This window comes from Netta rufina, assembly GCF_964035555.1.
Source record: "Netta rufina genome assembly, chromosome: 28".
In the NCBI taxonomy this organism is placed as follows: Eukaryota; Metazoa; Chordata; class Aves; order Anseriformes; family Anatidae; genus Netta; species Netta rufina.
Window position 1 is genome coordinate 4821156 of NC_140152.1, and position 11001 is coordinate 4832156.

At 68.6% G+C, this 11001-nt stretch overlaps 2 protein-coding genes across 2 annotated transcripts; one reads left to right on the forward strand and one right to left on the reverse strand.

Annotated features, from left to right (window-relative positions):
• Positions 1-3150: 3150 nt before the first annotated feature.
• On the forward strand, positions 3151-5964 carry PLVAP (plasmalemma vesicle associated protein). The gene is made up of 6 exons (XM_084302679.1): positions 3151-3597; positions 3859-3949; positions 4165-4754; positions 5272-5404; positions 5525-5603; positions 5689-5964. The coding sequence occupies exons 1-6, from the start codon at positions 3220-3222 to the stop codon at positions 5693-5695; spliced, it is 1278 nt and encodes a 425-aa protein (XP_084158805.1). The 5' UTR covers positions 3151-3219; the 3' UTR covers positions 5696-5964.
• A 1583-nt stretch (positions 5965-7547) lies between these two features.
• On the reverse strand, positions 7548-10858 carry GTPBP3 (GTP binding protein 3, mitochondrial; the record flags this gene model as incomplete). The annotated part of the gene is given in 10 exon segments (XM_084302609.1): positions 7548-7779; positions 7889-8164; positions 8276-8441; positions 8629-8772; positions 8856-8928; positions 9056-9258; positions 9352-9438; positions 9924-10050; positions 10052-10166; positions 10821-10858. Coding segments are annotated over 10 exon segments (1461 nt in total).
• Between the last annotated feature and the right edge of the window lie 143 nt (positions 10859-11001).

An 11001-nucleotide genomic window follows, 5' to 3' on the forward strand; every position in this document is an offset into this window, starting at 1 on the left:
CAGGAACGCGGCTCTGCAAGGTGCGTCCGTCTGTCCGTCTGTCCGTCTGTCCGTCCCCTGGGACCCCAGCCCCGGGGTGCAGACCTGGCCACCCACCCCCCGGGGACGATGCCCAGCCGGGTGGCTCAGGTTTTGGGGTGCCCCTTCGCCCCGCAGAGGAGCTGGCGCAAGGCACGGAGGAGGCGAAGGGGCTGCGGCGGCGGCTGGAGGAGGCGGAGGAGCAGCGGCGAACGCTGCGGGCACGCGGGGAGAAGTGTGAGGCTCGGCAGAAAGAGCTCGAGAAAAACCTGTGAGGGTCCCATCCCTTTGCCGTGCCCTCCCCTGGGTGCCCCCCCCAGGGCTGCGGTGCCCCCCGACACGGCTCTGCTCTGCCCGCAGGAGGGACTACGCAGCCGAGGCGGAGGCGCAGCGACGGCGGAGAGTGGGGTCCCGCACGGCCAGGCGCAGGTGCCCCCCTTCCCGGTACATTTTGTGGGGGCTGCCCTGCTGCTTTGTGGGGTCAGGGGGCTGGGCACCTTGGGGAGGGGGCTTCTCCAGCACAACCCCTCGCGGGCACAGCTCTGCAGGTGCCATCGCGCCCCTTTTGTCACCGGTGTCCCCGCTCACTCGAGGCTGTCCCCTCTCTTGCAGGAAAGGCTGAAGCCCCGCAGCATCCTTCCTGCCCCCCCCCACCCCCTTTTTTACCAGCACACCGACCACGCTTGGCTACGGCACCGCCACCGCGCCGGCACAGCCGCGGCCCCCCCCTGCACCCACCCGGGCTGAGCCGAAGCGGGGTGCTGGGGGTGCCGGGGCCGTGCCCATCATTCCCAGTCCCACAGCGCCCCTTAGCACTGGGACCCAGCAGCAGCTCAGCCCCGCTGTGCTGGGCAGCATCAGAGCGGAGCCGTCGCAGCGAGACCACCGGCGCTGCCCTCACCCACGTCCCCCCGCACCGTGGGCACCCAGGGGCAGGGCTGGGGCTTTTTGGGGTGCTGGAAGCCTTTGCTGGCCACCACCTGCTTGTCGCAGCTGATTTAGTGGAACAGGATCACGTCCCGAGGTTATCCAAAAGGGTTTATTAATCATTAACTGCGTTTATCCGCGGATTAAACAGACGTGGTGGTCAAGCACCTGCTGTGGTTAACCTGCGGTCAACCCCCCCCCTCCCCTCCCGGCTACTACTCACCTCAAAATGAAGCCAGTTCACGGATAGAAAATAATGCCTAAGCTTGACGGGTACAAAATATTGCTCAAGTTTGGTCCAGAAACATCCCATGCGGGCAGAGACGTCGCTTACCTCGCCGCAAGCACCGGTGCCGGGTCAGGGCTCTCGGCCTCGAGGGATTTGGCACAGGGGGGGCTCCGCGCACCCCAGTGCCTGCAGACACCCCTAGCGCGAAGTCCTTGACCTGCAGCCAAAAGCATGGCACGATTTTGGGGTGTGCACAGCTCAGCCAAGTCCAATTAGCCCTGCTAATTAGCAGCACCCCAAGAGCGGGCAGCAGGAGGCAGAGGGAGGGCACCCGGCACCACCGGGCACCCCCAGGGTGGGGGCTGATAGGGGCTGTGGGGCCGAGCTGGGGAGGGGGGTGGGAGGGGGTGTGGGGACAGGGACCAGCAGCTGCTGCTGTTTCGCAGCCACTTCCCAGCTCCTTTGATCTCCTCGAAGGACGGTTTCCAGGAAAGGTGCCGATTTTCCTGCCGCTGCCACAGCGATATCCTGTGCAGAGGGCAGGGCGGCTGCGAGAGGCCGAGCGCAGGCATCCGGCTCCCCCCCACCCCCCAACACACCAAACCCTTGAAAATCGCCCCCAGCGACCCCCACGGTGGGCAGCCAGGCGAGGCTGAGACAAAGGGGGGCTGCAATGGGGTCCCAAACCCAACGGTCCCATACCCAACGATTTGGGATGGGCAGGACCCGTTCCCATGGCCCGACCTCGATGCAGTGCCAGCCCTTGGCACAGGAAGGATTAATTACAGACGGGCGGCTAATTGGAAAATGGGACAAAGAGGCAGGGTGGGCACATGGCAGGGGGACTGAGCCCCCCGGGGATGCCCCGTGGGGATGCCCGAGCACCCCAAAGGACGCAGGGAGCCCTCGGGGACCGCGTGGCCGCGCCGAGCATCCCATCGGCGAAGGCAGCGCCGCGCCGGGGTCCGGAGCCAGCAGCGGGGTCAGGGGCCAGCAAAGCCCAGACAGCGTCCCCACGGCGGGGCCGGGGGGGAGCGGAGGGGGTGAGTCACCGTTATTTGCAGCTCAGGAAGGAAACGCGGTAGCTGAGAATGGATTTGGGACCGACACCGTCCCCGGCACCGCAGACACTCGCGGGCCCCAGGGAGCGTGGCACAGCGAGAAGGCAGGAAACGGCGAGCGGCTCGGCTGCGGCGGGGTCAGCGCCAGCACCTCGGCACCCCCCCGCTGAGCCCCCCCCGGGGTCTGGGCATCCTTCGGTGCTGGCTGGGGAAGGGCCCCAAGGAGCGGGGATGGGGACGCACGCGGTGGTCGGGACCCAAAGGCGGCCCCGTTCAGCACAGAGCTGGGATCCGGGATGGTGGAGATGCTCCGTGTCCCAGCCTGTCCCCAAGCTGGGCGTTGTGTCCCCCCCCCGGGCTCACCGCTCCGCTCTGGGGACCCCAAATCAAGCGGGACGGGTGGCTGCAGCCCCGCACCCCCGTGGCACAGGATGGCAAAGCCCCCGGGGGCTCGTCCTGCACGTGCTTGGCATCCCCCCAGATCAGTGCTGATGCAGGCAATGGGGTCGAGACCACCTTCAATGGGGTTTGAGGCCAACTTTGATGGGGTTTGAGACCACCCCATGGGCCGGGGCACCCCGCCTGGCCTCTGGGCTCCCAGCCCCACGGCTGCACCCACCCTCACCCATTCCCCACCCCGGCACCCTGCGGTGCCCACATCCATCGCCGATTTCCTCGCGTGCGGGGCGAGGCGGGGGAATGGGGTCCCAGGGGAGAGCTGATCCCTCATGGGGGGGGGGGGAGAGAGGCTGCGCTTGTCCCCCCGTCTGCCAGCAGCCGGGAACAATAGCCCTCCTGCAAACAGAAGCTGCACTGTGATAACCCGGCAGGTCCCGAGGCATCCGGAGAGGCAGGAAGGAGCCCAGCAGAAGGAAATATTAAATAGAGCAATATAAACACGGCTCCGGGGAGCAAGCTCCACCCCGGCGCGGCCCCATTGAAAGGGGCTGCCGTGGGGTGGGGTGAGCAGAGCCGCGGGGGAGCATGGAGAAGAGCGGCTACGCCATGGCCAAGTTCGGGTTGGAGACCAAGGAGGCGATGCCCAGGCGGGACTGCGGCTTCTACATGAAGTACGTCTTCCTCTTCACCTCCCTCATCCAGTTCCTCATCATCCTGGGGCTGGTGCTCTTCATGGTCTACGGCAACGCGCACGCGGGCACCGACACGCACCTCCGGCTGCTGGAGGAGCAGATGCAGGACCGCTACAACAAGATCATCACCCTGAGCGGCAGGAACGCCAACCTGACCCGCACCCTCAACACCACCCTGAAGGAGAAGCAGGGGCTGCAGGGCGCCCTGCAGAAGGTGCAGCGCGAGCTGGACAAGTGCAACAGCAGCCAGCTCCCCAACGCCACCCCCAAGGTGAGAGCTGGGATGGGGAGGGGGGGGGGGAAAACCCCATTTAACCCACCCCCAAGGGATGGAGGAGGGGGTTTGGGGTGTGTGGTGATGATGTGCCCCCACCCCCAAGCCCTTGGAGCGCCCATCAGTGGGGTTTCCACCTCCTTGGTGAGCCCCCGGGGCCACCGCTGCCGACTGGGGGGGGGGGGGGGGTGCCAGAGGGAGGTGTTGGGGGGGGGCGTCCTACAAACTGTGCTGACCCCCTCCCTTTCCTTCGCCCAGATGCAGGAAATGATGAAGGCCATCGTCTTCCAGAAGGTGATGCTGGATGATTACCGCTTGACCGTCAACCTCATCAATGCCAACTGCAGCGGTAAGGGGGCCCCGACCCCAACCCACCATCCTCCCCCCCCCCCAGCCCTCCGGGGACCCCCAGCACCCCCAGGGCACCCCCCGAAGCACACCTCTCCCCCCTGGAGCCGGGCAGGGACACCACCCCGCGATGCCACATGGGGTGGAAGAGGACACGGGTGGCCAGGGGGGGCACACCATGCACCCCAACCCTCTGCCCCCCCTCACCCCGTGCAGCCGAGAAGGCGCAGCTGCGGAGCCAGCTGGACCAGACGGCCCTGGCGAGGAAGGAGCTGGAGAACAACTGCGCCAAGGGGAGCGCGGAGCTGGCCAAGGCCAAGCAGGAGCACGAGGGCTGCCAGCAGGAGCTGCTCAGGACCCAGACCCAGTACACGGCCACCAAATCCCAGCTGGAGCTGCAGAAGCGCGAGTGCAACCTCCTGCGCTCCGAGTTCAGCATCTCCCTGCAGCGCATCAGGGACACGATCAACCCCTACAGCTGCAGCTCCGCGCACGAGGACCTGCGGCGGCTGATGCAGCGCGCCGAGGAGTTCTTCCTCCAGCAGAAGAACCACGAGGCCGTGTACCAGGAGAAGGGCGCCTGCGAGCTGAACCTGCTGCAGTGCCACTTCAACAGCACCCGGGTGAGGCAGGAGCTGGAGAAGCGGCTGCAGGAGGCCGACAAGCAGCTGAAGGGCAGCCAGGAGGAGAAGAAGAAGCTGCTGGCGGAGAAGGAGCAGCTCGGCAAGGAGCTGGGGGAGAAGAGCAAAGCTGCCCTGCAAAACAACTACTTGAAGCAGCAGCTCAGCATCTGCGAGGGCTCCAAGGTGAGGGGGCAGCTGGGGCACGGGGACAGCCCCGGGTGACTTCCACGGCCGCTTTGGGAGGGCGCGAGGCTGGGCACACGCAGCCTTCTTTGGCACGGGCACTTTTGCACGAGCACCTTTGGCACGGGCACTTTCCAGCCTTGCCTTTTTACCCCTGCGTTTTCGGACCCGCACTTTCTCCCGTGCGCTTTTGCACGGCCACTTCTGCACGTGCCTTTTTTCAGCCTTGCGTTTTTTACCCCTGCGTTTTCAGACCTGCACTTCTGCCCGTGTACTTTTTCCCATGCGCTTTTTCCCCGTGCGCTTTTCAGCCTTGCATTTTTTTACCCGAATTTTCGGTCCTGCGCTTTTGCCCGGTCCCGCGGCGCACCCCAGGGCAGGGACAAGCGGCGGTGCCACCCTTGGACCCTGCTCCCCAGAGGTGCCGGGAGCCCTCGGTGGCCGTGCCGAGCCCGGCACCGGTCCCGTGGCGTGGGGCAGGGCCCTGAGAGCCAGCACCGTGCCCCCTGTCCCTTAGCGGATTGACACCTTCGACTTCACCGGCTTGTGGGTGCCGGGGACCCTGGGGGGCAGCGTGCGACCGGGACCCTTCGCCAGCCCCAGCTCCTACACGGATTCTCTGAGGAACCCCAGCATCTTCAGCAGCATCGGTGAGTCCGTCCCCAACCCCAACAGCCCCCCCGGTCATCCTAGGGTGGGCACCGACCCCCCCCCTGCAACGAGGGTCCCCCTCCAGGCTGGCTCAGCCCCCGCTGCTCTCGCCCCACCAGGCAAAATGAGCATGGAGGAGATGGAGCGGTTGCTGCAGAAGCTGATGGAGCCGCACGTGGCCACGCCGAGGAACCCCAGGTGAGGGGGGGGGGGGGGGGGGGGCGTGGGAGAAGCCCCCAACCCCCGGGTGCAGAGCAGGGGCCTGATCCCGCTCTCCCTGCAGCGGCTAGCGGCCGAGCGGCGCGGGGGGAGCCGCGGCGAGGGGCTGGAGGACAGGAGCAGGACAAGCCTGGAGCGGCGTTTCCCACTGCACCGATGGAAAACTGCAAGCGGGAGCCAGCGGGGAGCGGGGCCGCATCCCCCCCCCCCCCATTTCTCCCCTTCCCCACCCAACCCAAGCCACCCCCTCCCCACACGCTCGGCCTGGCTGGCAGATGGAAATAGAGGCAGCGCTCGGCACCGCCACGGCTCTCGCCACGCGTCTGCTGCGATGCCCAAAGTGGGGGGGGGGTGGTGGGGAAAAGAGGTGGGAGGAGGGGGCGCAAAGGCCAGGGCCGAAAGGGGAGTGGGGGGGGGGGAAAGGGAACATCCCGTCCCCGCTGCAGATGGGCAGCCTGGAGGAGGAAACGGCAGCCAGGAAGAGCGCGGTGGGGAGGCGGGGGGGGGGCTGTTCCCAGAAGGGGCCGAGCGGCGGCCAAAAGGCTGCCCCGAAATGATGGGGATGGGAGGGGAGGGGGGGGCGAGGGGTGGGGGCACGAGGGGTGGGGACCCCCAGATTTAAAGAGGGGGGGGCTGTGGGTTCAGGCATCCCTTTGGGTGGCCGCAATCCTCCCCCCCACCACGAAACCCACCCCCAATGGCAAACCCGGAGCTTTCCCCCCCCCCCGCCATGGGAACCCCTCGGGCACCAGCGCCGTGAGCCCCCAGCCCAGGAGCAAAACCCAGGCAGCCCCCCCACCCCACATACCCACCCCTCCCCAAATCCTTGGGGTCCCCGGGGACCCCGGCGTCCTGGCTTTTGTCACGCAGGGTGGGGGGGGGGCCGGGGCGCAGCAGCGCGTGCAGGAGGGGCCGAGCCCGGTGATTAATCACCGCTGCCACGCTCTGATTTATGGCCCCGATTTATGGCCCCGCTTCCCTCGCCTTCCTGTTTAAAGAAGCTTTTCCTGACACCCCTGCTGCCGGGACGCCCCCCTCCCGCGCTGCCCGCACGCCACCAGCATCTTACCCCGGCACGTAGCACCCCGGGGCCCACCGGAGGGTCCCTGACCCTAACCAGCACCCTTGGGTGCCATTTGGGACCCCCCCACGCCACACAAAGCCATGCGCTGTGGGTGTCCCGAGGCACGGGGACAGCACCGGGTCCCCATGTCCCCAAAGTGCAGGGACAGGGTGGGATTTGGGGGGGAAAGCGGGGCTCAGCCTCTGCCCCCCCCCGTGCAGCCCAGCTGGGGAGCACAGGGACCCCCTCGCTGCTGGAGGAGCCCCTAGAGCTCCACCACGAATAACCCCAGACCCCAAATGAGGGGGGGGGAAGGACAAGCACCCCCAGGAACCCCACTTTTAGGGCCATCCCCAACCCCACCGAGCCCAAAGCAGCCACGGAGCGGGTGGGGGTGAGAGCTGGGGGGCACCCAGGCACCGGACTGGGGCTGTGGGGCCACGCTGGGAGCTGGGACCCCCAAACCATTGCCCTGGGGAAGGCGTTTGGGGTGTCAGGACGAGCCCCACATCCCCCGGAGCCCCGTTCCGTGCTAAGGGAAGGAGATGCCCAGGGGTGAAGCCAAGGTTTTTCCATTCCAGACACTCCAGCTCCTTGTTTATCCTCCTGGCCAGGAAACGCGGCCTTTCCCACTGCTTTTTTTCCATAGCTGGGGCTCAGGACATACTCCCCCCACCCCACAGCCAAGGGAAAAAAAAATAAAAAAAAAAATCACAGCATCCTGCCACGGGGACCGCAGCGGGGGGCACAGAGGGGGGCAGGAAAAAAGGATGCCAGAAGCAACCCAAGGCACCACGGTTTAATCCTATTACTGGGGTGAGGTGGGAGGGGGGGGGGGGCCGTGCCCTGGCTGCTCCCCGTCACTTGCCGACGCAGAAATCCCTGAAGATGATGTCGAGGACGTCCTCGGCCCCCACGTGCCCGGTGATGCGCCCCAGGTGCCGCCGCGCCAGCCTCAGCTGCTCGGCCGCCAGCCCCAGGTCCCGCGCGCGGTGCCGGCCGTAGCGCGCCAGGGCGGCCGCGCAGTCCCCCAGGTGCTGGCTGTGCCGGCGCTGAGTCAGGCTGGGCGAGCCGGCCAGGGGGTCTCCACACCTAGGAACGGGGCAAAAAAATAAAAAAACCCACCCTGCAGCACCCCCCGTGCCCGTACAGGGATGGGGGAAGCGGTGTCCCCTCCCCAAAACCCGCCCCGTGCGCTTACAGCTGCGCCAGCTGCTGCCCCAGCAGCTCCAGCAGGCGCTCGGTGCCGTCGCCGGTTTTGCAGGAGAGAAGGGTGGCGGGGGGCACGGGGGGGCCCTGGGTGCAGGCGGCACGCAGAGCCCCCGCGTCCCCCCTCAGCAGGTCGGCCTTGTTGAGCACCAGGATGCAGGGGGCGGCGGGGGGCACCAGGGACCCCACGGCAGCCCCCAGCGCCGCCGGCTCGGTGGGCACGGCCGTGGCGTCCAGCACGGCCAGCACCAGGTCTGCCCGCTGCAACCTGCGGGGACAGGGGCACGGGGCCACATCCTGACACCGTAAAATGTGTGGGGGGGTGCCCCCCAATCCTGTCTGTCCCCCCCCCCCCCCCCAATCCTGGTCCCCAGCTCACCGGTCCCGTGCGCGGCTGACGCCCTCGCGCTCCACGGGGTCGGTGGCGTTGCGCAGCCCGGCGGTGTCGCTCAGCACCACGGGGTAACCGGTGACATTTAGGGACACCTCCACCACGTCCCGCGTGGTGCCCGCCACCGGTGACACGATGGCTGCCGGGCGCTGGCCTGGGGAGGGGGGGAAAAACGGGGCGGGGGGGGGGGGAGGGAGACGGGGAGCTCAGGGTGGGGGCGACGCCGGGGACCTCCTGGCCGCGCAGCATCATCGGGGATGGGGAGGTGGCTGCTGTCCCCAAAATGAAGGGATGGGGGGGGGGTTAAATGTCACCAGCAGCCCCTCCCGCGCCCCACTCACACAGCAGGTTGAGCAGGCTGCTCTTGCCCACGTTGGGGGGGCCGGCGATGACTGCGTGGACCCCCCCGCGGAGCAGCTCCCCCCGGCGCCCGTCCTGCAGGTGGGCTCCGAGCTCCTGCTCCAGCGCCCGCACGGCCGCGTCCACTGCGGGGGACACGTCGGTGAGGGGGGGGGGACGACACGACAGCAGGGACAAGGTGCCGTGCCCCCCCCCGCCGCCCCCTTACCTCGAGACAACACCTCTTCCTCCACGTTGTCATCCTCGCTGAAGTCGATGTAGGCTTCGAGGTGGGCAAGAGCCTGGGGGGGGCAGCGAGGGGGACGAGGCTGCGCGGGGCCGGCCACCGCGTCCCCAATCCGTTCGTGCCACGGGAGAAAAACCCAAGCACCCGGACACCCCCCCCACCCCAAAAACACCCCCTTTTACCTGGGTGAGGGTCTCGCTCCAGCGCTGGTAGAGCCTCCCCAGCTCGCCCTCCATCTGCCTCAGCGCCTGGCGCCGCTGCGCCTCCGTCTCGGCGTGGATGAGGTCCCCGAGCCCCTCGGCCGCCGTCAGGTCCAGTTTGCCGCGGTGGAAAGCTCGCCGCGTGAATTCGCCCGGCTCGGCGGGGCGCAGCCCGGGCAGGCGACCTGCCACGGGGCCGATGGGTGAGCCCCGAGCTTGGGGGAGCACCCCAAGGTGCAGGACGCGAGGGGATTGGGGTTGGGGTCGGGGGCTCTCACCCAGCGCCCGCAGCACGCCGCTCAGCACCGCCGGCCCGCCGTGCACGTGCAGCTCGGCGCAGTCCTCGCCCGTGAAGCTGTGGGGACCTGAGGGGTGCGGGGAGCCCCGGGCACGGCTCGGATGGGTGGCACCGGGGGGTCCCCAAAGGGATTTGGGGAGGGGGAGCAGCAGGGAGCCCCCCGCCAGCAGCAGAGTTTAGGGGATGCCAAGAGGGGCTGTGCTGTGCCATGGGGGGCACCCAGACCCCCCCAAAAACCCCTTTCCAGGCGCCCAGACCCACAGCACCAGGGATCCCCATAGGGATTTGGGGAGGGGGAGCAGCAGGGAGCCCCCCACCAGTGGCCAAGCTTAGGGTTGGGGACAATGGGGCAGCGTTGACCCCACACAGCCCCAACGCCACGGTGCCGGGGACACCAAGAGGGGCTGCACCGTGCCATGGGGGGCACCCAGACCCCCCCAAAAAAAAACCCTTTCCATGCACCGAGACCCCCCCCAGGCACCCAAAACCCACCGTGAGCACCCAAAACCAGCCAGGAACCCCCACACACACCCCCCCCCTTTAACCCCTAACCTGGGAACCAGACGACGAGGCCGCGGTCCAAGGGCTCGGCGGTGGCGGGGTCGCGGATGCGGCGCAGGGCCATGACGCGGGGGGGGGGCAGCTGGGGGCGCCCCGTGAGGCTTTTTAGGGCCCCCCCCGCTGCCCGGCCCGCTGGTGCGGATGACGGCCACCCCGCAGCGCCCGTGGCCGGAGGACACGGCGAAGATGGTGTCGCCCCCCCGTGCCGTGCAGCACAGCCGCTGCTGCGCCCACCTGCTGGGGGGGGGGCGTAAATATTGGGGGGGAGGTCCCCACGCACACCCCAAAATAGAACAGAGGGGTGTGACGCCCCCCCAAATCTCCTCGCCCTATGTATGGGTGCGCCCCTGCCCCTTGCAAACTGACCCCCCCCCGCCAAGGGGTGCGCCCCCTCCCTGTGCACCCCCCACTGGCCCCTGGGTGCCCTCCCCATCCCCCCCCAATGCAGACCCACCTCTGCGGGCACCCCCTCCCCAAATGCACCCCCCCCAAATGCACCCCCCCCAAACCGCAGGGCCCCCAGCCCTAAGCGTGCCCCCCCCTTACGTGCAGCCCCCCCCGTGCACCCCCCCTCCCATGTATCCCCCCCAAGCAACCCCCCCGTGCACCCCCTCCCCCTGCAGACCCCCCCCCTTCCCCAATGCACCCCCCAGCCCCGTGCAGCCCCCCCAAAGCCCCCCTTGCCCCATGCAGCCCCCCCGTGCACCCCTTTTCTCCCTGCAGACCCCCCCTCCCCGTGCATCCCCCTCCAGCCCCCCCCTCCCCATGCACCCCCCCCCCCAATGCACCCCCCCCATATGTACCCCCCCAGCCCCCCTCCCCGTGCCCCCCTCCTCCCGGTACCCCCCCCAAAATGCCCCCCCCCCCCCCCCCCCAAGGTGCCCCCACCTCGCCCCCGCCGCGCTCAGCGCCCTGCGCAGCGCCATCACCCCCCGGCCCCCTCCTCCTCTTCCTCCTCCCCTCCCCTCCCGGCGGCCTCGGCGCGGGAGCCCCGCCGCGCCCGTGCGCGCCACCCGATTGGCCCGCTCAGGCCGGAGGGCGGGCTTTACGCCGAGATGCCGCTTCTGAT

Bases quoted from the DNA above. Each gene is read 5' to 3' on its own strand.
- PLVAP (XM_084302679.1), top strand. From the start codon at position 3,220: ATGGAGAAGAGCGGCTACGCCATGGCCAAGTTCGGGTTGGAGACCAAG. The intron at 3,950-4,164 runs GTAAGGGGGCCC...CACCCCGTGCAG, and splicing joins CATCAATGCCAACTGCAGCG to CCGAGAAGGCGCAGCTGCGG. The intron at 5,405-5,524 runs GTGAGTCCGTCC...TCGCCCCACCAG, and splicing joins CAGCATCTTCAGCAGCATCG to GCAAAATGAGCATGGAGGAG.